The sequence below is a fragment of the Tripterygium wilfordii genome, chromosome 5, assembly GCF_013401445.1.
Source record: "Tripterygium wilfordii isolate XIE 37 chromosome 5, ASM1340144v1, whole genome shotgun sequence".
In the NCBI taxonomy this organism is placed as follows: Eukaryota; Viridiplantae; Streptophyta; class Magnoliopsida; order Celastrales; family Celastraceae; genus Tripterygium; species Tripterygium wilfordii.
The window spans coordinates 11,234,483-11,260,969 of NC_052236.1; the positions used below are offsets into that span (position 1 = coordinate 11,234,483).

Below are 26,487 nucleotides of genomic sequence, written 5' to 3' on the forward strand. Positions count from 1 at the left end.
TAATCACTTGACTTGAATTTGACCGATCGAACGGTAAATTTTTTAAAGAATCGGTCGATTTTCCATTATGATTATTTTCTTAACAACCCTTATGATGCAAAATGAACTATTTTTTTCAGAGATATTCCTATCATCGGTGTGTACCGTACAAGGCCCAAGTCCATTGCTCTAAAGCCCAATCCATGTGGAGAAAGGTGTTGGGTTGCGTCTAAATCTCAAATCCAATAAAAGGTAAGACATTGACGATAGGGGCTCTAATTCCTTGCTGCAATTCTCTCTATAAAATTGTTAAATCATGAATTAAAATGTGTTATTATTGAGTAATTGACATTCACAATGTTAGAATATAATTGATTTTGAAAAAATAAATTCTAAATCCTAAAAACCCTAAATAATAAATCCTAAATCTTAAACACTAAAAACCATAATTTTTTTTGATAATTAACCTAAACCTTAAACCTTAAACCCTAATTCCTAATTTCTAAACTCTAATATTACATTTTCAAAAAAAAAATCATGGTTTAACATGATTTTTGAGAAATAATTGAGCTAAAATTAGAACAAAGAATTGAAGCCCCTATCGTCCTATCTCCTGACGAATAGGAATATACTTGGAGATTGAGATATGCCTTATTTGACAAGTGGTATTGTTTTGAGTTTCTCCACTTGCATGGTTCGCGTCTTTCAGCACAACCCATTCCTATCCCGGCTATCCCCATCCGGCTATCCCTAACCCTCCTTCTGCGCGTGGTTTTACCGCAAGCTGAGACGAGTCACTGAGATATTTATACAATCTTTTCGAGTCAACTCAGATGTCAAACTGTTCGTGTTCGATAGGTTCTTAAAAAGCAAGTATTTAAAAAGTTATCACTCTTTTTACGCTCTTTCTTCCTTCCGTTACGTGTCAATATCTGATTGGCTAACTGGAGATGAAATTCGAATAAATTATTAAAGATCCACGGCCTTTTATTTTATTTCTTAAATAAAAATCTACATTAGAACAGTAACAGATCCCACGTGGGGGGCCCATCATCTCCTCTCCCCAAATGGGAAAAATCATTCAGTGATGGACGGTGGATATTGAGAGTAATGATTTTCTTGTGGACCCTACTTGCCCATCTCCATGCAATTCCCACGGCACACGTAGCAAACACACAAACTTGGCAGCAAGCGCCACTCTCTCCTGATATTTTCTTCCTTCTCTCTTCACGCTTCTCTCGCCAGTGTTTCTAATTCAGCCAACCTCTCTCTCTCTCTCTCTCTCTGTAGTCAAACGAAGCCTATTCTGCTGTTTTTTTTCTCACTCTCTTATAAACCCTACCAATAAATATGGCGTACGCCATATCGGGGATTCGATTTCCTTCGGTGCCATCGCTGCACAAGCCGTCTCATTCTGTCAACCATGGTGATCGGAGGAATGTTTCCAATCTGTCTTTCTTATTGAAGAAGGAACCGCTCTCTTGTATTGTCTCTTTCTCACTGTTCTTTTGAGTTCCTCTGTTTAATTCCTGTGTGTATGAATCGCTTCTGTGGTTTTGATTTTTTATTGTTATCTAATGATTGTCTTTTCCTTATATTGTCGTTTTTAGCACCAGTGATTCGTTTTATTCTGAGCGAATGAACCAATACCAGTGTTTCATGGACTAGCTCTACAGAAGAACGAATGTGATTGAGTAGGCATTGTCTAATTAGCTGCAATGCAGAAGTATCCATGATTTGTATTGTTTTTGTTCACAGCAACAATCGGCTGTTAATCTTGCCTCCTTGTAATGTTTTGTGTACGTGCCTTAATGAGATTATTTTCTATTTAAAAAAAACTGTTGGATTTGATTGGAGGATGAATCCTTGGTAAATGATGACAATGGGTTGCAAATTTTGACATCCTCTGTGCCTCCACTATAGGAGCTTTATGAACGTGAATTGTTTAACGAATAAAGAATTATCCGCTGCGCTTGTGTCTGAATCTTGTGAGGGGACAGTCGGTGTTTTTTTAATTATGGCTCAGATTTTCGTTTGTGGTTGGTTAATTTGAAAGTTGTTTGAAGGAATGCTCTCGAGCTTTATAGAAATTACTGGAAAAACATCCTTAATTCTATGTATTTTGTGAAATCTAGACTAGTCTATTCGTTGTTAATGATCATGATACGTGTAGAGCTGATTGGATGTTGGCTTGTAGGGAAGATCTTTGCTGGAAAGTCTTCTTATGATTCTGATGTCTCATCTTTAACGGTTCCTGGTGGCCAAACTGATGGCGCCTCAAGCTCAACAGATGAAATTGAAGCACCAGGTGCACTTGTGGGAGATTCTCAGGTCTGTGATTACCACTCTAAAAGTTTAAATTCATTTCACATATGTCCCTGGATGGTGTACGTTGTCAGGCTTGATTAAATTTGTATATGCTTTTGTATTTATGTAATTTGTGTATTAATATATATCTTATTTGCTTAAGAAGCATACCTCTCCAAATGTTCACTGTTTTCTTGAACTGACTTCCTTTTTCTGAATGGCTGTTTTGCTTCTTATTATTTGCTCACTATACAGTCCGTTTCTGTTCAAATCTTAATTTCACTTCTCTCATTGCCTTTATAGGCTCTCCATGATGTAGATAGTCCGACAATGGAAGATGTCCTGGTTGAAGAGGAAACCAACAAAAGTTCTATGACCTCTTCAGTTGCAGATGATACTTTTGAAGCTCACAGTAAGGATGCATCCTTTCCTTCTCCTAAGGCAGTAAACATTGAAGAAAATGAAGCTAGACCAAGGTCTGTTCCGCCTCCTGGCACAGGACAGAAAATATACGAAATAGATCCGACTTTGAATGATCACCGTGGCCATCTCGATTATCGGTGAGTTTCTTCTGCCTTTTGTACAAGTGATACATTTCAGTTGTGAGCAATTAAAATTGATGGTGCTAATGGTTAAAAGCTACCAACTGCATTTCTGGCATTGCATATTTAAATTGTCATGATAGCTATATTAATAAGCTTGTATACAATTCATGTACTCATATCATGTGTTGCTCCATGCCATTGTGCCGTTAATGTATTGCATCAGACACTTCTCTTCACATGGGCTTAAGGAAAGCCTCATTGTACAATGTCTTGCTTCATCTACCAATGGGGCCAATTTTCGCGCTTCCAGGAAAATGATTCATGACACTAAAACTATTTGGACGAACACATCCTTCTATTGATTGGGACCTTCACAATAAATCCTGGATACTGAATTACTGTTATAATTTGCATGAAACAAGGCACGATATATAATTTCCAGAAAATGCCTTTCTGTGTTAGAAAGTATATATAAGTTCAAGCTCTACATCCAGTATACTATGTTTCTGATTCTTCTTGTTCTTCTTTATCTTTTCCCCCTTTTTCTCTTAATTAGTAATTTTTTCTAGTTTGACTGGATATTCTCAAAACAATTTTTTTTTTGTACCTCTGGATTTTGTCCAATTACAGTTATGGACAGTACAAAAGAATACGATCGGAAATTGACAAGTATGAAGGTGGTTTGGAGGTGTTTTCTCGTGCCTATGAGAAGTTTGGTTTCACGCGCAGGTATTGAAATATTCATTAATCATCAGCGTTAGAGGAATAGTGCCAGTGAAAATTTCAATGGTCTATTTATTTTTTTCCACTCGTTGTCTGTGTCTAAATAGTTCCTCGTGGTTTGTAAACTTTGCAATAGCTGATATTAATCTCGACTGGTTTTCAGTGCCACCGGAATAACTTATAGGGAGTGGGCACCTGGAGCTAAGGTTTGTTTTGACTCTGTTCTGTCCAATCTGGTTTTTATGTTGAGCCCTATGCTGAAAACGGAGGTTGCCTTACTCAGAATATTTTTCGAGTATTAGCTTCTGCTTCAGGTTGAAATCTTGTGTTGCTAAGTGCTAGTGTCTAGTCCATGAAATATCTCACACATTCTAAGCATCCAAGTACTAGATTTTACAACACTCCTGTGTGAATATATGTTACTTGTGGCACAGCTTTTAATTTTCTCTTGCTTCATTCCATACTGATCATTTACATCATTTTCAGTCAGCATCACTGATCGGAGATTTTAACAATTGGAATCCAAATGGAGATGTGATGAAAAGGGTATGTTATTTTGCTAAATGTATATCCAACTCTATGCGTTATCTTCTTAGCATATTGACTTTGTGGTCCTTCCATAACATGTCTCTGCTATCTATTGATAGGTTTATACTCTAGAGTTCTAATCTTGTCAAGGATCCTTATCTTGCTTGGATTATAATGTCCTTGTTCTCTTCTTCAATTCTGTGTTCATCTGGCCACATTTCAAAGATACTTCCTTGAAAAGGAATTGAGACAATCAAATCTCCATAAACAATACCCAGGACTTTGGTTAACTACTTAATTAGAAAAACTTTGAGGAGATGGACAGATAACGAATACTGGAGTCTCTAGTTAAAAACTAGAAGAGCATCACATTGCTTGATAAAAAACTGGAGATTCAGATTTATTATCAATTGCCCTCAGAAGGATATGGTATTTGTGCATGGGCTCTCTGTTGTTCGTTGCACTTCTAGTAGGTGGTACTGCTTGGTTAGGTACATCACTTTGGGAGCTGGTTGTTTTTCAATAATGGATTGGCTTAAGGTACCAGGCACAAGTGAGATGGTCTTAAGCATTGGCTTAATGCACTAGGAAGCTTTGAGAAGGTCTCAGCAGTTTTGTTAATGCATTGGAGCCAGTTTGGACCAAAACGTCATTTTGATCTGATAAAATTCCGATTATAGCTGGCTGGATATATGCTAGCACGTCGCTAGTCCATGTATTAGAAGTCTGATAATTATTTTACTTGCAATTGATAACTGTTCATTATTATGTTGTATGAAGATATATTTTCCTGTTAAAAGTTTTGTCATCTTTTAACACATGAACTTATTCTATGTGATGCAGAATGAGTTTGGTGTTTGGGAGATTTTTTTGCCGAACAATGCTGATGGTTCACCGGCAATCCCCCATGGTTCTAGGGTGAAGGTAGTATTTAATCAAATTGTTCAAATATTATGTGCGTATTGGTGGACGAAATAGTGATGATTTGTTAGGCACCAGAAAACATATTGAAATGCTATGTTTAGACTAAATCAGAAGAAAAAATTGTGACTAAGCTTAGTACTTCATAAAAAAAAGGCCAGATAAATTTGTCTTCTCTTGACCTTGAGTTGATTGACTAGTGGTGGTAGCAATGAAAGCTACCTTGCAAGTTCTATGACTTCTATCAATAATAGATGCAGGCTCCTCATTGTGGAATCTGGTTTTTCTTTTATGTAGTGGGAACAAATCTGCAATTTGGCCACCTCCTAGTAACTTTTACAAGTATCTAGAAGTTTTATACATTATATTTCCCAGTTATTTTTTTGAATATCAATCATTTAGTTTGCAGTGGAAAATTCTTGTATTTTAGGAGTCAGGATTTGTCCTGGGCCATGTAATGCCTATTTACTTCTCTTATTTCGTTGAACCTTGATAACAGGGCATTGAATATTTGTTTCTTTCGGAGGCACAAATATCTAGGACATTTCCCATCTCTCTCTCTCTCCCTTTTTCTCATTCTTATTGTTACTGTAATCTTGTATTATTATTTGCGGCTACAGAAAATCTCATAGTAATTACTGTCATTTTTTTACTGCAATATCAACTGCTGCTGATTTTTAACTTTGCAATCTGTCGAGAATTTAATGTGTTGTGTTCTTGCTTCGTCCTTTCATTAGGAAACTTGATTTTAATTGTGACTTATGGTGGTTAAGTACATATATTGTCTTATATAAAAATTCCAGTTCATCCACTATCACATTTTGTGTTTTCTTGTCATGTGAGGTTTCAAAACTCTTGACTTGACCATGTATTTTAGATACGCATGGATACACCATCTGGCATCAAAGATTCCATTCCTGCTTGGATTCAGTTCTCGGTACAGGCTCCAGGTGAAATCCCATACAATGGCATATACTATGATCCTCCGGAAAAGGTATGATTTTGATATTCTCTCTCTTGAATTGTTTAGATTGGAGAGAACTTTTGATAAAACTGATGTAGTTTGAGGTGAAAGGGGGCCACTCTTCACATCGAAAACTAGTTGCTATGTGATTAACGATCTGAAATACAATCAAAATTTTCATTTGCAATCACCAAAACACAGAAAAGGGTATAAATTGGAGCCAATTGTAATAAAACATTGTTCTAGTTGGGATGAGATGGTGATGTGGAAGGCTCTAGTTGTGTTAGTCAATGGCTTAATACTTTTAACCTTGAAACATATTTCTAGGAAGTGACAGCCTTTAATATGAAGTTTTAACCTTATTTTGAATTCCAATCAAAGTATGATGCAAGCACCCACATCCACATAAAATGGTTGCATCCAAGCATTAATTTGTGTGTTTGGTATTGAAGCTTCTACCATTTTGCCTGTTATTGGCACCATGAAATTTTTCAGGCTTACCAATTTATCATCCCACCATCTTCCCGTATTATACTACAGTTCCGTGAGTATTGGGATGAAATTTTATTTAACCCCTTTGAAAATGTAACATTAAGAGTGATCCACCTATTAACAGTAAACCATTATAGAGCCTTCATAGAGGAACAAAGTAGTTAAAGGTGCACTGCTTTTGTCAAATGATCATGATGGTGAACCTAGTTGAGTCTACTTGTCATGTTACTCTGCCACTATGTTTTGTTGGTAATGGTGCTCTTAGTTTCTTTTCAGGAAAAATATATATTTCAACATCCTCAGCCAAAGAGACCAGAATCTCTAAGGATTTATGAGGCTCACGTTGGAATGAGTAGTACGGTGCGGCTTTCCCTCTCTCTAAATAATTATTTTATGAATGATTCTCTATGGTTTGTAATATTTACAAAATCCTTGGATGGCGACTCTGTCAAAGCAACACCCCTTTGAAGCTTTTCTAAAAGTCCCTGATACATGGAACTATAATTCTACAATGCTTCTTCACTAGTATAGTGGAAAGTGATCCTAGAGTTCCTCAAGGCTTATTAGTGAAGAATCTTCGTCGGTCACCATGGGCGTCTCCATGTCTCAAAATCTGACAAACTGAATCGACCATTCTAGGTGGTGGTGCTACTTAGACGCAACACATAAATACTTGATGCACCAAGTAATGAGTGCTTTTCTCTCTTTTTTCAGTTTGTGTATTCAACAGGGATGTGGGAATTCAAAATGCCTACCCTCAGGGCATGATGGCAATGATCCCACAACTGAACATGTGGTCCTCCTGATATGTTTTCCTTATGACCTACTCCAAAATATTCTCTCTGCAGAAGACTCTAAATCCATTAGGATGCTGGCGATGCTTGCATTGTTGTCATTTGTCCAGCCATTATGTTGATTGTTTTGTGCTGCAAAGCACACATGCATTGGTCTGTGCAAACCCTGCCAAAATTCCTCATTTTATAAGTAAAACGAAATCTCTAAGCTTATAGAAAGGTAGAAAAATGTAAACTGGTCAAGTTATGTACTGACTTTTCTACAGCCTCTCCACCCTTTCTTCTTTCATATTGTAGTTATTTTGATCATTTTCCCTCTTTTTACTCCTTAGACTCATACCAATTTTGAGATGCAGGAGCCAATGATTAACTCATATGCCAACTTTAGAGATGATGTACTTCCTCGCATTAAAAGGCTCGGCTACAATGCTGTTCAGCTAATGGCTATCCAAGAGCACTCATATTATGCCAGCTTTGGGTATATTCATTTTTTAGGATAAACTCCTGTTATGCTTTTATGCTTTTCATATTTTTTTTTTTACTATTTGATGTGAATTGGCTGTTGTTTCATTATGAAGAGGCTTAAGTTTCATTTATGTGATTTAGGTACCATGTCACAAACTTTTTTGCCCCTAGCAGTCGATGTGGAACCCCCGATGATCTCAAGTCTCTTATAGATAAAGCTCATGAGCTAGGTCTGCTTGTTCTCATGGATATTGTTCATAGGTAAGAACTAGTTTTTGATGAAGAACTTACACTAGATGGAGGCTAATCATTGGGTGCTTTTGAATACCATTTTGTTCTTTTTGGTTGATGACTCCTATTCTTAGATTTGCCTAATTTTTTTCTTGCATAAGTTAGTTTTGTATTATTGTTGGTAGAAATTGGGGGGATGCATTTAAGCTTTGTGGAAGCTGATGTAGTTGGTCAGTTGAGAGCTCTTACGTTGCTTTGCTTCTAAACAATCATATGACTTAATTCCACAGATTTTCGTATTTTTCTTATGATGTTAATCGACCTTTGATGGGATTGCCTGACCTATATTAATAACTAGAAAAATACAATTATACTGGATGTATGAAATTATTAGAAATTCCTTGATCATCCATGAATGTCACCTAAAATTGGGAGATGCCATGAGTTTTCTGTTGGAAAGTCCAAGTATAACAAGTTTTTAGCTCTTTTCATTTAATTGAACAATATGGTATATGGTAGCATTTACATTATAATGCATTTTTGAGAACCTTAAAACAAATAACTGTTGTATTCTTATTGTGATTTTTTAAATCATCAATTTTCTTGAAGTTAAATTGAGGTGTTACGTGATGCTATTGGTTTATTTGAAAATACAATGTCAATAAAAGAAATTTTTAAAAATTTGCACTCTTTATGTTGTCTGTCGTTTGGATTGGATAGCAGATTTTAGTCTTAGATTCAGTGTATTTTTATGTGAGGCCCATATCAAATTTTCTTACAGTGCTGAGTTACTTTCGATGTTATTTTGAAAATTTTGCGAAGGGAAAAAACAGTACCACCAGCCATGTTTGACCTCTTGTTTTATTAAATGACTACAGCCACGCGTCAAATAATGTCTTGGATGGATTGAACATGTTTGACGGAACTGATGGCCATTACTTCCACTCTGGATCACGAGGTTATCATTGGATGTGGGATTCACGCCTTTTCAACTATGGAAACTGGGAAGTGGGTGCTTCATGTGATATGATAATTTTTCGCCTCCTTGTTTTTCCCTCCTAATGGTGGAAATTAATTTTTGTTTAACTGTTTTAGGTTTTAAGATTTCTTCTGTCAAATGCAAGATGGTGGCTGGATGAATTTAAGTTTGATGGTTTCAGATTTGATGGTGTTACTTCAATGATGTACTCTCATCATGGATTGCAGGTGACATCTGATCTCTTTCAAAAAGATAATATATGAAGTATCTTGTTGATTTACTGTGACTGGATTGTTGTTGGATGGTTTGCATACTCAAATAGAGGGATGGTAGTGACATCGGATTTTCTCTTATTTCAACAGAATTGTCCCAACAATTTCTTGTAATTGTCTTATAGATTGTTTCAGCATTCAACTTATTAAGGGCTCTAAATGGTGTGACTTTTTCCTTTGTTGTTCTATTCTATTGGCAGATGACACCCTGCTTTCTTTGTCCTGTTTTGTTTTTGTTATTTTGATCTTGCATTAGGTAGCGTTTACTGGAAACTACAATGAGTACTTCGGACTTGAGACTGATGTCGATGCACTGGTTTATTTAATGCTGGTTAACGATATGATTCATGGACTTTTCCCTGAAGCTGTTACCATTGGTGAAGATGTATGTTATTTTTTCCCATTTCAATGTCATGTTGGTAGTTCCAATTCTTCCCAGTTTGTTGTGGAGTAGTGTTATCAGATTTAATAGCATGGCAAACTAAAGCAACCTATTATACAGTTTTAAGTAGTTGGAGATTAGTCCAAACATGTTGCGACAAACTACGTAAACATTTCGAGTTTGAAAGATGTTTTATGAAAGTTTCTGCTCATATACACACAGATGGAGCTATCTGCTGGCACATGTACTTGTGTTGACTTCTTTTTCGCCAACTTCATATTTAGTTCTTGCCTTGTTCACTTCGCTATTATATTCTTGAAAGGAAGTGCTTGGTGAAATGCATGGACACAATTGAGCATGCATCCAACTAAGAAGACGTAGTGGCTAAAATAAAGCCTTACGCGATAAACTTAAAACCATAAACATGATGGTGGATAAATCAGCAAATGTCTTCTCTTAATGAGTAAATGGGTAGTATTTGCTCCTTATTGTTTGATTCAAAGTACTATTTCTGTCCTTACAGGTTAGTGGAATGCCAACATTTGGCATTCCAGTTGAGGATGGCGGTGTGGGATTCGATTACCGCCTACACATGGCCGTAGCTGATAAATGGATAGAACTTCTGCAGTATGTTTCTATTAAAGCTCCCTACACTTGTCGACATTTTAGTAACCTTTAAAAAAGCTTTTCCTATATATCAATGCAAGTCCAATTGCATTCAAAAAAATGGAAGTGTAATAAATGACATTCAGCCTGATCTGCTGTTTGGCCAATTTTACCTTATGTAGGAAGAACGATGAAAATTGGAAAATGGGGGATATTGTGTACACTCTTACCAACAGAAGGTGGTCGGAAAAGTGTGTTGCTTATGCTGAGAGTCATGACCAAGCTCTAGTTGGGGATAAAACAATTGCATTCTGGTTGATGGACAAGGTATACAATTTCTTACTAGTATTACACATTCCATTTACATGCACTGATTTACTAGTTGAAGGAAGACGTATTTGGGCAGAATATTTGGTTAAGGATCATGGATATTTCTCTGCTGGAATGTGTCGCATGCATCTCCTTTTAGAGATCATTTATACCTTAATATTTCCACATTTGTTGTTGAGTTATATATGTTCTGAACGTGACTTCACGAAAACGTGAGAACACCATGAAGTACTCTGAAATCCAAATTTAATTGTTTCGATGGGTTTATCACTTCTTTTTTACTGCAATAGTCTATAATATCTGATGACTAACTTCTGATGAATGATATTTTTATACGGATACATGAATGAGATATTTGAGCATGAAATACAGTATCAATTACCGTCAGTACCGTTTGTGTGGTCTAGTTATGTAACCCTTTTGATGTACATTTTGTTATTGTTGGCATGGTTTGGATATTAAAATGATAAGAATTGACAAGATCCATTAAATAGTGGGTGCTTGGGATGACGGTCGGACTTGGAAAGAAAGGATGCCAAATTCTTGTAACTTAAAATATTGTAAAATTAATTGCAAGGATTTTAAGACCGGTTACCTGTAAGTTACAAGTTTGGTTCAAGGACTTACATGATCAAGCATTTTTTAATCTGTATAGTAGCTAGTAGGTTCTGGAATAAGATGAAAATATGGAGAAGACGTTATACATATAGTGCTAGAAAAGCAAAACATCTCTACTACAATTAATATAATTGTAAGGTATTTGTGCTATAGATTATCATTTGATTGAGAATGGCAAGGATTTTATCTGTTTCCACATAACCATTATGTTTCCTGTGTTTATGGAAAAAAATTGAACATTATCTTTAAATTTGTAACTTATATTACGGGGATATTTTATTTTATTTCAATGCCATTTTCAGGATATGTACGACTTCATGGCTCTGGATAGACCATCGACTCCTCGTATAGATCGTGGTATAGCATTACATAAAATGATTAGGCTCATTACCATGGGATTAGGTGGAGAAGGATATTTGAATTTCATGGGAAATGAATTTGGACATCCTGGTAAGAAAGGTTACTATAATAGTAACTATCATTTGATGCCATCCTATTTTCCATCATAATTGCATTGAAACGGTACTGTGCATATTCTCATAGGAAATTGTTTTGTTCAGAGTGGATTGATTTTCCTAGGGGTGATCAACATCTTCCTAATGGCAAAGTAGTTCCTGGGAACAATTCCAGCTTTGACAAATGCCGACGTAGATTTGATCTCGTAAGTTTTATTTCATAATGATAATTATCATGTTGTCAATTGACCCAAATCACTAGTTCCTGATGCTTGTCTAGATTAGTGACTGCTAGCTGAAATACTATGCTGAGAGTGCTCTTTATGTCATTAGAAAACATTAATCTGTAGTTTTGTGTTTCAAAACCTGTTAAGTTTATCGGGGAGACTTCTTGAAACTGCATCTATCTGAAGTTCCAGAGTAATTTATACAGGGGGATGCAGATTATCTAAGATATCGCGGGATGCAAGAATTTGATCAGGCAATGCAGCATCTTGAGGAAACCTATGGTGTAAGTCTTGATTGTGTTGTTTTGTTGGCTTCACGGCTTATCTTCTGGTTGCCGATCCATACCTATTTTATAAAATTATAGGACTGATATTTTCTTTTTGCTTTTACTATGATATAATATTTGAAGTATTTGAGATATGAGAAGCTTTTTGTAATTTATTTGTCCTTGGTCTGCTGAAGCTGTTGCAGAAAAAAATGTTGTCTTATAGAGAATAGACATCGGAGTGATATGTTAGGGATGTCATCATTCAAATGCCATTCCTCAAATGGGGGAATAGAGAGAACTTTTTTAATCGAATCTGATGGTTAACATATATACTGGGGTGGCTTTTGTCGCAGAGGACCCTATGAGAAGTGTCAACTTTGGTACTTAAAAAGAAAAGAAGTGGAAATCTAGATCTAGGTTTTTTCCATTTGTGCCACCGTGTTCATGAATGCCAGATGGCTATTTCAGGTGGATTATCAGCTAAAAGCGTGTATAACTTATTATGTAGATATTCTTATGGAGTTTTTGAGTTATTTTTTAGATATTACTGCGTGGTTTCTTTATTATTTTCCTTCTATGATATAGATAAATATATCTATATGCAGAGTCGTACTATTCATTGCATTCATGATATTTTCAAATTTCTGACATATGATACATGGGACAATTATTGAAACAGTTTATGACTTCTGAGCACCAATATATATCACGGAAGGATGAAGGAGGTAGAATTATTGTCTTTGAAAGGGGGAATCTGGTTTTTGTCTTCAACTTTCATTGGACTAATAGCTATTCAGACTACCGAGTTGGCTGCTTAAAGCCAGGAAAGTACAAGGTATGTTTTACTTATTGATATTGCATCTTCAAATCTCTTTCCGCCTTTCAAAAATTTTGTTCTTTAAATTTTGACAGACCAATAGGGCCCTACCCTGTCAATGTTATTTTGTTTTTAAAAAAAGTAAGCACTACTTGTGAAATTGTTAGCACAAAAAACCTGTGTAAATCTTTTCTTAGCTTCCAAGATACCTCAAGCTGTCATTGTGCAAAATGGGATGCTGACCACGATTGAGCATTATTTTGAGGAATTTTACTGATAGAATGCTACTGTTTGGCTTTTCATCATCGGGAAAACATTTGCTGTATGATGTTTTTTGTACTGGAGGTTCAGTTTTTCGAAGCAGTTCCATCGCGTTGTGTGAGATTCTGCATGAATATTTGTTTTAGGCGGTCAAGCAAGTACGATTTTAAAGTGAAGAGTGGTTCCGTTGTGAACTTACACCCACTCTTTAAATGGGTGGAGTCAATCTTTATGCTCATTTAATGGCAATTTCTTCATAGTGACCACTCCTTAAATGAGTGGGTCAATCATGGTCTCCCTCCCTCCCTCCCCCCCCCCCCCCCCCTAATAATGGTAGTTCTCTGTCGGTCTCGTTTTCCATCCAATTTGAAAATTAAGAGCAGATACCATTGTGAATCTAAGTCATTTTTGTTACTGCTTTCAGATTGTGTTGGATTCAGATGATCCATTATTTGGAGGTTTCAATAGGATTGACCACGATTCTGAGCATTTCAGCCATGTAAGAGAACAAACACATAAATCTCCACCCTTTCTCTATTCTTCGTAAATATTAGGTGGTTTATGCATTTGTGCGCTTTTGCAGGAAGGGTTCTACGATAGCAGGCCCAATTCCATCTTAGTCTATGCACCATGTAGAACAGCAGTTGTTTATTCCCTGGAAGAGGATGATCCGGAACCTGTACAACTCTAAGCTACAGATGCTCCTGGTGAAACAATAATGTGAAGGATTCAGTACTGCTGCTCAAAGTAAATTTTCAAGGTGACATCTAATAATAATGGCAGCAATATAGAATCCTTGTATATTTGTTTTGCCGTAGTTTGTAGGCAAAACCCGTGACAAGACACTTGAGAGGAGAACGAGAAGGCAGATCATTTGCATAGAATTTCATATTCATGCAGATCATAGGGAAATTTTCGCCTTTGAATGTGTCAAAAAGTCTCGTCTTCACGTCCTGTAAATTATATGCTAAACTCATGCAATCTAAATTATGGGGTAGCTAATGGAAACGTTTCTGGTGTACGGTACGTACCGCGGAAGTTATGGTTATTATCATAATCAAACCTAGAGGGTTGGCCTGGACTCTGCACATCATAGTTGTGTATAATTTTTTTTTCCCTTCTCGTGTGTAGATCTGTTTGCACTTTCTCATGTAGGATCAGTTTATCATGGACCTGGTTCTATTCAAATGGACGGCCAATTTTACCTGTTTGGGAAAATTTGAATAAAGGTTTGCTCCATTGGTAGACATTTGTATTGGATGAGATAAATTTTGAAGCAAATTGAATCCAACTGAAGCTACGTTTGAGATTTCCACTAAGCAATGTGATGGGCAAAAAGTAAATGTGATCTCAAGAAAGTGGTGCAGATTTAATTTCGATGCATCAGACAACTGCAGCATTCAGATTCTGGTAAGTATGGACTGCATTTTATTAGATCGCTCAACATTCATATGGTGGTTAAGCTGGTTTCAAGTTGGGGTAGCTTTAGTCACATCCCGATTTTTTCTAAAGACATCTTAATCTAAGTTGACCACCCCCTATAAAAATCAATTGACGGGGTGTCTTTAGAAAAAATTGGGGTATGACTAAAGCTACCCTTAAAGTTGTGGGCTAAATTTTCATATCGATCGGCCCATCTATAAATGCAGGCTTTGTGTTAACATATATAGATAGATTCAATTCTTTATCATCAATAATGCATTTTCTTGGTGAAAAAGTGAGCACTATTCGGATGGGTGACATCCTTGGAAGGCAAAGTCATGCGAGCTTTGTTATATTCACGATAATCGAACAACCCAAAACGGATAATATTGTTGATATGTAATAGGCTGGTAATTATAATATGGTAACAATTTGGACTACGGCCAAAATATTTGCTTAAAAGATCTTAGGATTTACATTTCTAAAAAACAGAAGGATTAAACAATCTGATCACAAATTTTACATTTCTAAAAAACAGAAGTACTAAATGATCTGATCACGAATCAAACACAAGAGCCTAATTGACTGTCGACGATGTTACTGTTTAAGATTTTATCTCATATCGGATTGGTATATAAACAAAAGTCAAGTCACTCTTGCACAACCATGTTTTTTGAGCCTAAAAATCAGTGACAACAACCCAAAAATAACAAGACCGTAAGAGTGTTTGGCAAAAAAAGAACGATATTGGTATATAGTTTTGTGCTGAATTTTCTAGAAGTTACATTCACTAAGCATTTAACACAAGCATACAAAAAACATCAATGAAGGTGGCAATCAAGCAGCTGTAACCATGCCAACTAAATTGCCCCAAAATTAATCGTTCAAATCACGTCAAGCAAAAACTGACAACTCTAGAGCTTAACTGAAATGTAACACCATTGTGGTGGGCGACAAGTGTCACCATTTTCTATTGAAAAACACAATCACTCACACATATGCTGTTTGATGGTGATGGTGATAGTGATAGACTAGGCTTTTGGGTACATTTTAGGATCCCGTTAAAACTATATACACCATAAACTCTTAATAAATTCTTTAAATTTACAGTAAAAATACAATTTTCACAGATTGACAATATCTCCTAGGCGCTTCGCCTGAGCCCGTGAATTGATGTGGTGCATTTGTGACATAACGAGCAACCAAACACATGCACATTCGAAACTTAGGGTTACGACGCAAATTGTTGTGTTTCAAAGGTTGACAAACGGGAACCGAAACGAGCCCTAGGATGGCATTAACACTATCAAATGTTTGAAATGCTGTGCGCATACCAAAACACAATGTTTCAAGAGTTTACAAATATAAATAATGTTAATGTTCCTGAAAGCTATTGTAATTGACTCTCTATTCTATTGTTCAAGACATATCATGGCCCTGTTTGATAGAGCTTTTTTTTTCAACGCCAAGTTATAAATTGTAAATTAAATTGTGATGTAAGTTGTCAGGTGTGTGTGAATTTATAGCTAATGCTGGTTTATAAACTATAGAAAGTCTATTTTGTTTGTAATTTTTTAAATCTTTTATAAGCACAACTATAAATTATAAATGTATAAGTATAATATATTATAAGTAAATATTTGTATATAAATTAATTCTTTGTAAATTTTGTTTATTTCATGATATATATTTATTATTAAATTTTATTTTAAATTCAAACTAAAAAATGAAAAAACAGACAACCACTTGCCATAAGCTTCAAACGGAAGCTCATGGAGCGCTCGTAGTTCCACAGCGATACCACTTGCGGCCTGCTGTGCCAAACAAGCATCATGAATTCTTTGCATAGTGCCATTTGTAACAAAATATATGTACACATTGCACGAAAATTTCTCTCATTCTACCTGAGAATTGTTGGTCATGTTAGAATATCACGTCGGTTCGGTTGGGTATCACCCAATCATGTGGTATATAATCATGTCCAAGTCCCTACCACATATAAGAGACATTTTCATGGGCTCAAACACCATTAAGTGAGATGACCCATGAAGAATAAAATCGTGCGAACTTAATGTATCCACGAAAATTAAATAACCCAAAGCGGACAATATATCTAATGTTAGTAGGGCTTGAGATTTTCAACAGGTGAACTTTGGTTTTAAGTCAGGAGAAACCAGGCTCAGACGCTCAAATACCTTCTGTGGACCAGGAAAAATTGGCCCATTGACTGCTTCCTGGTGCCCTTCGACTCCAACTTTGCTCTTTGTTTTCAACTTTCCTCTCGTTGTTTTTTCTTTTGCCTACTCAGTGAGAGAAAAAAAGGTTGGCCAAAGATTCTTGACGTGGTCCAACTTCCAAGAAGTAAAAAGTCCATATCCTATATATAGATATAGTATCCACACACACACAGAGATATATATATATACACAAATCATTTTCTGAGTTATAAGATTGACTAAGAAAACGATTAATTCCAGAGATAAAAGTCCAAAATTTATTACTAAAAGCCAATCATAATGTGTGTCAGGGTCGAGATTCTAAGGCTTATAGTTGGCAAACTGCCGCCCAATACAAAGATTCTTCAACAAACACACAACAAGACACTGATGTTGTTGAGGTATTTCCTGACCAAATAAAATTATTTCATGGGACAGTTGTTCTCTGTGGTAGTAACACTTTTGTCCGCTTTGGAGTTAGGATTAATTCATACCAATACCACGCGTGTATGACTTTGTCTTCCTAAACCCAGTACTAGCTCATGCTACTTTGAACCCATGAAAAGCTCTTTTTATTAATTAGGTGTTTGGTCTATTTTATTCTACATTTTACTTCTTCCTCAAATGCGATGGGGTTCAAAGCACTAAACCCCTCGTCAATTGATAGCTCGTCCAACACTATCAAGCTTAACATTGTAGAAGTTTGTGGCCCTGACCACTTGAGCCGGGTATTGCATTTCAATACTTTAATAACCAAAATTATATATAGAGGTAGCTATCTGAGGGTGGGCCTGACGCAACACAATCACACAGGCCCTTAATTAATCAAACTGCTTAGGTTAGACGCTAAACGCGTGCTTTGAAGGTTGAGCATCCACCGTTGGATGGCCCCACACATAAGAGATTCATGGGGCCATCATCACACGTTTGATCCAATCCCATCATCCTAACCGTTGATTACTTTACATTAAAAAACTTAGAATGTGTTATCGAAATTTGCGAGATAAACCCGTACTCAGTCACCGTGCGTTATCTTTCTCATTGGGTCTCGACTCAGGTCTCAATTAGTTAATGGGATTGTGGAATCTTCTATGTAACCTGAAGTTTACCAATCAATTGGTCATTTGACAATTGAATGTGTTTTACGTTGAAAAAAAGAAAAGAACGAAGAAAGAGAGAGGAAATAAGTTTGTTTGAACATGTCAAATGTGATGAAAGGGTGGTCCTCCACCACCCATTGAAGAAAGGCGATAATGTGGTTTAAGAAAGTAAAGCCTTGACCAGTTGACCCAATCATAATTAGCGGGGCTAAAAAAAGAAAGAAAGAATAAAAAAAATTGAATTATTATTATTATTATTATTTATGAGAAATTAAAAGCGAGAGGGAATTTTAAAAAGAGAAAAATAAAAGTGATGGGATTCTTGCTTTGAAGGGGAAAGATTTGTGCATTTGTCAAAAAAAAAGTTAGATAATCTGCCACCACAACTGCTCCTTCTCATACGACTCCGTTTTCAGCAGGGTGTTGCAATCCTACGTCTGATAACATAGTTAGAGTAGATGGAAGGTTTGTGGATATTGTCGGTTTTGAGAGTTTATGCTGACCCGCTCGATTCTATCTTCCTAGGCCCAGCACCAACGCATACTAATTTGAGTTGAGGAAAAGCAATTGTTACTCGTTTAGAAGTTTTGATCTCTTATATTTTGTATCTCAAATCTTTGCCTAGGTAATGTAGGACAAGAAAGTTAACCCTCTCGTCACTTTATAGCACGCTCAACACTATCAAACTTGATACTGCAAAAACTTGTGACTCCGTCCACTCGAGTCGGGGGCTACAAAAAGTATCCACGCTTATGTGTGTATATGTTATTACGTGTATCTCCCCCACATAAAATATTAATGCATACAAATATTGTTGTTATCATTCATATTATGACATTGTGTGGTGGAGCGATTACTCAATTTTAAAAATTTCTCAAAATGACCTAAATAATTACACTTCAAAATTAAAAGCTCTTACGTGAAATTTATTTTTACAGTTACACTAACGCACAGATTTCTCTTCTCATTCCCTAATATAAACTATGATAATTTTAAAATTTTCATCAAATAAGTAGAAACTTATTTGATAGGTTATGAACTAATTTAATTTTTTATAACTTATAAAGTAATTTATTTTTCCCAAATATTACATTACCAAACAGTGCCATGTGGATGAAGCAGCTAGAAGTATACTATAGTTGGAATATCTCCTTTTTTAGAAATAATATTGAAATTCTTACCAGGATAGGTCAATTAGCCAACATCAGTGCACAAAATCCAAGAAAAACACTGACGCTTGACCATTATATCCACAACTTATACTTACTAATTAAAAGGGATTATATTCACAATTGATCATTCTCTTTTAATCGTATTAAGTGTAAGGTCCATAAAATTTGATAATTGAATATGAGAGTGACATGTTCGTTTTAGGATCATATTACTGGAATCTCTATCGTTTATGGGGATTAAAGCCTTCTCTCTTTTTTTTCTCCCTCTTTTAATACAATAAAATTTTAATGGAAATTTTGAAATTCTTGGGGCTTTTATGAACATGGATTCAAAAAAAATAAGTGTAGAAGAGAGATTTTAAAATTAGGAGGGACATCCTTTGATTTTGATTCAGTAAAGTTAAAAAACAATTCTCATCTTTCTATCAGGGTTTTGGCTGTTGGGTCATCTCAGCTTCTACTTTTTGTTTTTGGGTTTTATTTATTTATTTTTTTGGGTTTTTATTTATTAATTTAATTTAATTTTGGTTAAAACAACAGCCAACAGCGCAGAGCTTGGGATTGGTACTTTTTAAAGCCAGCCAGGCTTGTTTATAAGAGCACTTGCAACAGAAGGGGGGCTAAAAGAGAGAAAATAAAGAAAGCACTCCCACCATCATATCAAAAGCAAAAGCTACGGAAAAAAAGAAGAGATAACAAAGGGAGGAATTCAAGGAAGGTGAAGGGTTTCTGTGAAATCTTTGAAGAAGAAGAAGATGCAGACAATCGAGCAGCAGCAGCCTCAGAACCAGTTAGTGGTTCAAACCTCTGGGAGTCTGAGCTTCAGCTCCCAAATGTCAAAAGAAGATGAGGAGATGTCAAGGTCTGCACTTTCTACCTTTAGAGCCAAAGAAGAAGAGATTGAGAGGAAGAAGATGGAGGTTAAAGAGAAGGTTCAAGTCCAGCTAGGTAGGGTTGAAGAAGAGACCAAAAGATTGGCCATGATTCGAGAGGTACGCTTACCAAGTTTACATTTTTATGTTGTGTTCTTGGTTGAAATAGCGTAATTTCTTGATTTTAGGACTTCTGGACTAAATTTTTGATGTGGGTTTGTGATTATTTGTTAGAAAAACACATAAAAATGCGCTGATCTGAAACTAAGAGAGGTGTCAAGTTTTCTTGTGATTTTGATAAATCTAGGAGACTTAATTTGAATTTTCAGAGCAAAAGGAAGATGATTAAAAGAAAGATATCTCTGTTTTCCCAAGATTCATCGCCACTTATTGTGGAACTTGTCAGAGGATTCTGGGTCAACCATGAGATTGAGAGGTTTTGACTTCAAGTTTTCAAAACCCATGAACTTTTATTGTTGAAAAAATAGCAGTAGTTATTGTTGAAGGTGTTTATGGTTTTCCATGAACTTGATATCTATCAGGAACTAGAAGCCATGGCAGATCCCATGAGAAAAGATGTTGCTCTGGTCCGTAAGAAGATTGATTCAGTAAACAAAGAATTAAAGCCACTTGGGCATACCGTCCAAAAGAAGGTAAAATTTTTCTCAAATTCTGATGATTATAGATTTTTTTTTTCCATTCTAAAACCAGTATAGGTAAAGAGGTCCATTACTGACTTTGGATTTGTAATCTGTTGTCACAGGAGAGAGAATACAAAGAAGCCCTTGAGGTATTCAATGAGAAGAACAGGGAGAAAGTACAGCTAATCACCAAATTAATGGAGGTGGGTTTCATAATTTACAGAGCAATATATGAAAAGAAAATTTTACATTTGTTTCTGATGATTGTTTTCTCATGTTGGGTTTCTGTTTGATTTTTCATTTTGTGCAGTTGGTGAGTGAAAGTGAGAGGTTGCGGCTTAAAAAGCTGGAGGAGCTGAGTAAGAACATTGATTCCTTGAACTAATACATATAGCCACCAGTGCTGTTAACTCATTTAGGTTGTGTGATGTATTTAAGGTTACTTTGATATTTATATATGGGTGTCTTTTGGGTTTGGGTGTATTCTATGTTCTTGTTGGTTTTATTAGCATCATTTGTGAGGCTGATTTAGGAAGGGAAAAACCCTTTTAAACAAGTTTGTAGCTAAACTAAATGCATCACGACTGCATTTGTCATTTTTTTCTTGTTCTTTTGGCCTTTTGTTCACTCATCTTGTTTTGTTTATTTCAAGCTTCTGTGGTAGTCTTGTGCACTAGAGTTTGTTTAATTTCTTAGAGTTGAACATATGGGTTAGTGGTAGAGTTGTAGGGACGCAACCTAGATGTCATAGGTTCAATACCTAGAAACAGCTTCTCTACTTACTATTTGGGGGTAAGGTCTATAGACGTCTATCCTCGACCTCTCCCACTACAGAAATCTTGTATCTTGTGCACGAAAGTTGTTTACCTTTTTACCTTATGTGTAATTTGCAATTTGTGTTCTTCCAATCTCCGTGTTGATGAATCCATTATTGTTCTGGTTAACGAGGGCTAAGTTACTTGTTGACTATGGTGATTGTTTGATTGATTCTTGAAATGGGTTGTTTTGTGTCCATTTCATGATTGTAATTTGTTGACTATGGTGATTGTTGAAATTGCAAATGCAATCATGGTATACCATTAAGCATTTGTTGCTTGTTGATTTTGGTTTTTGAGAGTTGCATGGGCATATCTATTATTCATCTTGTTTGTACTTCATATTCTGGTTTCAAGGGTGGCTCTTAAGTAGGGATGTATTTATCATGTTCAGAGACTACTGTCACTGAGAATATACTCTTAAGGTTGATCAATTTGTCAAGTTTGATATCACACTGATTCAAAAACTGTACAATTGATTGGGATGCGGGGCGGACTGCAAAAATGCTAAGGATTCTAGTGTATATTGTCTCGGTTATCTCAAATGTTAAGATGAACATACATGATCCATAATTTCATGATGGGTTCCGCATATATCCATGTGAAATTTTATGCGTCTATCTCAATATTTGTGATAAGTGTGACAAAAAACATTGGGATTCGTAAAATTGCTAGCATGGAGTGCATGCAGTAGTCTTGCAAGGTACTACGTTCTTTGTGTCGGTTACTATATATATATATATATATGCAGCGATGTTTGGTTGGTTCACAGCTATACTTACCTAGTCACGAGTGCACTCTCTCCTATCTTCATGTATGAGAACATTAATGGCTCATTATTATTGAAATATCTGTCAAATGATTCATGCCAAAACGTGCTATGAACTAACATAGCCGTTATCGATGGGAATGAATGCCGCCCACGGGAGAATTCCTGATAACGGCTATGAACGTTTGCATAGGAGAATTCTTCATATCCGTTATCATTAAGGAGAAGATTTGTGAACGGCTTCCTCGCAAGGTTCAATCAAGTAGTGTGCTCAATCTGGTGGTGTAACATTCCGCTCTTTCGCATTAGTAACATTATTTTATTTTTATTTTTTTTTTGACCAATCTATATTGGCTCGTATAACTTTGTCTTCCCAGCTCATTATCAATCCATATTAGTTTGAGTCCGGAGAAAATGCTTGTTACGAGTTACGAAGTTTGATCTATTATATAATGTGCTTCGATGTGGGATAAAAGATTTAATTCCTTCATCACTCGATACCTCAATCAGCACCATTAAACTTGTACTACTAAGGTTTGTGGCTTTGTCCTCTCGAGCCGGGTGTTCGTATTTTTATGGGGATTCTATCTATCGCTGTAGGATTCCTATTCAAGATCACTGCAGTTCCTTTTCGGGCGGCTGTAGGACGGACGGCCGCCTATAGGTGGTAGGGTGGGGTGGGTGGTACCGCTCAGATTGCGGCCAATCTTCCTAACTGAAAAGCCAAAATAGACTAACTTCCTAACTGACATTACAACCATGAACGTAAGGTTCATACTGATGCTCGATATGTCAAACCTTGTGCTTGATAGGAATCTTTTTTTGGTGCCAAATTTAATATCCCTGCTCCCTTGACATGCCAACTGATTTAACCACTACAACTGCCACCATTTGTTCAAAATATCTGTTCTTCTTTTTTGAAAAGATAATGGATTGGATTGGATTATTTTAAAAGAATTTGAGATCACAAGACACTCGAGCTATCATATAGATGGATTATAAAAGAATTAACAAAAAAAATACAATCAACTATCATCGTCGGACACTCTTGCACGACATTATATTACACTGGACAATCATCGAGCGACATCGGACTACGTTGGGTTACATAGACTGAATACAAAAAAAATTCGAACAAACACCATGGTTGTAGATCAAGGATTTTGGTTTCGTCTTCAACTAGAGAGACCAATCTTCCTTAGATCTGGAAGTCTTATCACTATAAATCAAATAATGTCGCCAGAATACACCAGAAATGTCGATGATTGAATATCCATGACAGATGGAGGAGATCTAAAGCTAGAGAGAAGAAGAAGATCAGAAACAGTAGTAGGGGAGGAGGAAATGGAGAAGAAGGATCTCCACCTTCTCCAAACAAATCTGGAGGAGTTGAGAGAATTGATAGGTTTTTTTGAGAGAGATTGACCACTGACGTGGAATGCATAGACTTTTTTGGGGTCGGATACATGCATGATCAATGATCAAAATCTCTCTCTTTTATTCCTATCCAATTCTTGGTAAAGGAGTAGTATTGCCACTATGCATATGAGACTATTAGGTACAAGAAAGACAAATTGTTAAAAGCGTGGAAAAGTGCATCCCCACTTGTATGCGCTGTTGTTGCTTCTATGATCAGATGAAGGGTTGTGTAATAGAAGTCGTTGCGGTTTTAATCACAGACTCTTCAATATTTTCATGAGTGTGAGGGTTCATACACTTTTTTGAATTTCGTAAACAGATTGCACAATCTGTGATTTTTTTTTTTTTGAGTACAAGTACAAACACAATATACGACACACCACCAGATCAAGCCTCTGAAAGTACAGGTGTCAACAGGCCCCACGCAGGAGGCACAAATCAAGCCCACGCAGGGGCAGACTATCAAGCCCACATAGGGGCAGACGAAGCCCACACACCTCCTTGTAAATATTCGGAGGAGGTGAGACTAGAACCCATGACCTCAGTCAGGGACATGCAAAGTCATTGCCACTCAACCAATGGCTCATTTGCTTGCACAATCTGTGATTAAAATTGCAAGACAATGCAGGAAATTATAGTGCTTGTATAATTCCTAACAACATTGAGTGGTGAACAAAAGCTTGTATTCTTTATGACCGGAAATGGTAATGATTGATGTCAAGTCTGTCAGAATTGTGGAGTCATAAATCATCATCACGAGCTAATTGAAAAAGATTAGCACTAATGGCCCAAATAATGTGAGCCAAGCAAAAACAACATTGAGTAGCCAGTATAATGGTGCGGTTGCATGCTTAAGGGATTCGTGGCTAGCCTTTTATGAATTCGTAAAAGTACCCATGGATGATGGATGTGTTGAAAGCTGAAAACAACCGAAAGTGTAAGAAAATGCAAACCAAATAATGAGGTATTGTCCGTTTTGAGACTTAAGATTTGCACGATTTTTTCCCCGTTAAAATGGCCCTATACAATTGAGAGGTTTTGGATCTTACCTTATAAAACATTTTGTTTTCCCTCAACTTTTCGATGTGATACATTCTATTTTATCCACCCACCCATCCACTTGTCGGCTCGGTTGTACGAGAACCAACAAGTGACCTATAAAAATTAGGGTTCTTGTGGATGGTCTATCTATACGTTCATCCGAAAGACTCAACATGTAACCCAAACGGAAGAGATAAGTGAACTCGACATCGTAATTGGGTTTTTCTTCATACCATGCAAGAAAATTCAACCCAACACAACTTATAGAGTATTATCCGTTTTGAGACTTAAGATTTGTACGATTTTAAGAGGCTCCCCTAGTCCCATCTACAAATGAGAGGTGTTCTGTTTTCCCTCAATTTTCCATATGGGACAATTTATCTTAACATAAGGGCCGTTCTTCGAGGATTGATTTTGGACTTTGAAGTAAACTCCAGGCCAACTATTTATTTGATAACGGGCCTCCGAAAGAGCCCACTATTGAACAGGTAAAATGCATCACAATTACAACGGTCCAAAGAATTTTGGCCTATGTCTACCTCATATGTGTTGGTTTGGGCTGGACTTTGGTGATGAGCCGGCCCTGGGCTCACGATTCGGGCTCGGTTTTTAATTGGATGGCGGCATTGCAAATTGCAATAAGATAATGCTTTGGACTTCGAAAAAATGACTCTCAAAAGACCCCTAATCAATGGGGATAGGGAGGTCTCCAATTCCGGCTCTAATTCTCCCTCAAAATTATGTTAAATCGTAAATTAAAATATGTGATTGAGTATTTTGGTGTTTATAATGTTAGAATATAGTAGATTTTGAAGAAACAAAATTCTGAATACTAAATTCTAAACCCTAAAAATTAAAAATTAAGTCCTAAACACTAATTTCTAACTCTTAAATTCTAATATATCATTTTCACACAGAATTGGAGCTGGAATTGGGGTCAGGAATTGGAGCCCCTCCCATTTCCAATTGATGTAGAGTGTTAGATGTTAAGTGGGTCATACATATGTGTCTTTAATCAATGACTATTTTAATACCACATAGATTCGGAAGTATTTTGGGATCACAAAATGAGGATATAGCATTGTCGATTGCAATATATTAATCAACTGAGTCAGTCAATAATTAGTTTCTTGTCGTTTTCCCCAACTCTTTTGTTTCTTTCTGCAAAATACTTTAATCAAAAAGAAACCACTACGAAATTCCATTATATAAGATTGAATATGTATAAGCACGACAACAATTAATTAATTAGCGCACTAAACATGTTCACAAAAAGGTACAAAGAGATTAGATTTTTATAATCCAACTTGGTCGGAAACGTGTCCACGAAGGCACGCCACGACATCGTCTTTATACTCAGCATGGAATGACATTCCGATGTTGACCAAAACAAAACAAGTTCGCATAACTCATTATTGCCTCAATTAACTCGAGTTTTCATGCTCGAACTTTTGTTTTTGGACCAAACACATTTTGATCAAGGAGAATCTATGTATCTACCTCATAATACTAAAAATATCTCTCCAATAAGATGCTGACACGTGTCACCATCCAGACTAAAAAAGGAGGAGTTCGGACTGGAGAGCATCTTGACCAACCGAGATGTCACCTGCTTAAACTGCTTGGTAAAACCTAGAAAATAAGTATAACTTTGGGAAGTGACCAAAATACATTGGAGTATTGAGGAACATGCCCCACCAAACATGAAGGAAATCTATAGGAGATCATCCCTTAGAAAATCTCGTATGAATCAATGGCAATAGATTTTTCAATATTCATATAAAAGAAGATATTCACTCAGGTAAATATCTCTCACTATTCACTATTAGTTAAAGAGAAAACTCCAAGCACCGAG

At 36.3% G+C, this 26,487-nt stretch overlaps 2 protein-coding genes across 2 annotated transcripts; both read left to right on the forward strand.

Annotated features, from left to right (window-relative positions):
• Positions 1–1,203: 1,203 nt before the first annotated feature.
• On the forward strand, positions 1,204–14,414 carry LOC119998696 (1,4-alpha-glucan-branching enzyme 2-2, chloroplastic/amyloplastic-like). The gene is made up of 22 exons (XM_038846068.1): positions 1,204–1,462; positions 2,177–2,310; positions 2,590–2,846; positions 3,462–3,560; positions 3,718–3,760; positions 4,041–4,100; positions 4,926–5,006; positions 5,881–5,997; positions 6,736–6,819; positions 7,610–7,731; positions 7,860–7,979; positions 8,828–8,957; positions 9,045–9,155; positions 9,457–9,585; positions 10,106–10,209; positions 10,371–10,515; positions 11,439–11,586; positions 11,697–11,797; positions 12,025–12,102; positions 12,767–12,922; positions 13,590–13,664; positions 13,749–14,414. The coding sequence occupies exons 1-22, from the start codon at positions 1,330–1,332 to the stop codon at positions 13,854–13,856; spliced, it is 2,535 nt and encodes an 844-aa protein (XP_038701996.1). The 5' UTR covers positions 1,204–1,329; the 3' UTR covers positions 13,857–14,414.
• A 5,262-nt stretch (positions 14,415–19,676) lies between these two features.
• Positions 19,677–21,261, forward strand: LOC119998697 (probable DNA double-strand break repair Rad50 ATPase). Its single transcript, XM_038846070.1, has 4 exons — positions 19,677–20,067; positions 20,490–20,600; positions 20,711–20,791; positions 20,899–21,261. The coding sequence occupies exons 1-4, from the start codon at positions 19,831–19,833 to the stop codon at positions 20,971–20,973; spliced, it is 504 nt and encodes a 167-aa protein (XP_038701998.1). The 5' UTR covers positions 19,677–19,830; the 3' UTR covers positions 20,974–21,261.
• Positions 21,262–26,487: the final 5,226 nt, after the last annotated feature.

What these genes read in the sequence shown, in the direction of transcription:
- LOC119998696 (XM_038846068.1), top strand. Translation starts at nt 1,330, where the DNA reads ATGGCGTACGCCATATCGGGGATTCGATTTCCTTCGGTGCCATCGCTG. An exon ending in ACTCTCATCATGGATTGCAG is followed by an intron (nt 9,156 to 9,456) that starts GTGACATCTGAT and finishes ATCTTGCATTAG; the next exon opens with GTAGCGTTTACTGGAAACTA. An exon ending in ATCTTGAGGAAACCTATGGT is followed by an intron (nt 12,103 to 12,766) that starts GTAAGTCTTGAT and finishes TTATTGAAACAG; the next exon opens with TTTATGACTTCTGAGCACCA.
- LOC119998697 (XM_038846070.1), top strand. Translation starts at nt 19,831, where the DNA reads ATGCAGACAATCGAGCAGCAGCAGCCTCAGAACCAGTTAGTGGTTCAA. An exon ending in GGCATACCGTCCAAAAGAAG is followed by an intron (nt 20,601 to 20,710) that starts GTAAAATTTTTC and finishes CTGTTGTCACAG; the next exon opens with GAGAGAGAATACAAAGAAGC. An exon ending in TAATCACCAAATTAATGGAG is followed by an intron (nt 20,792 to 20,898) that starts GTGGGTTTCATA and finishes CATTTTGTGCAG; the next exon opens with TTGGTGAGTGAAAGTGAGAG.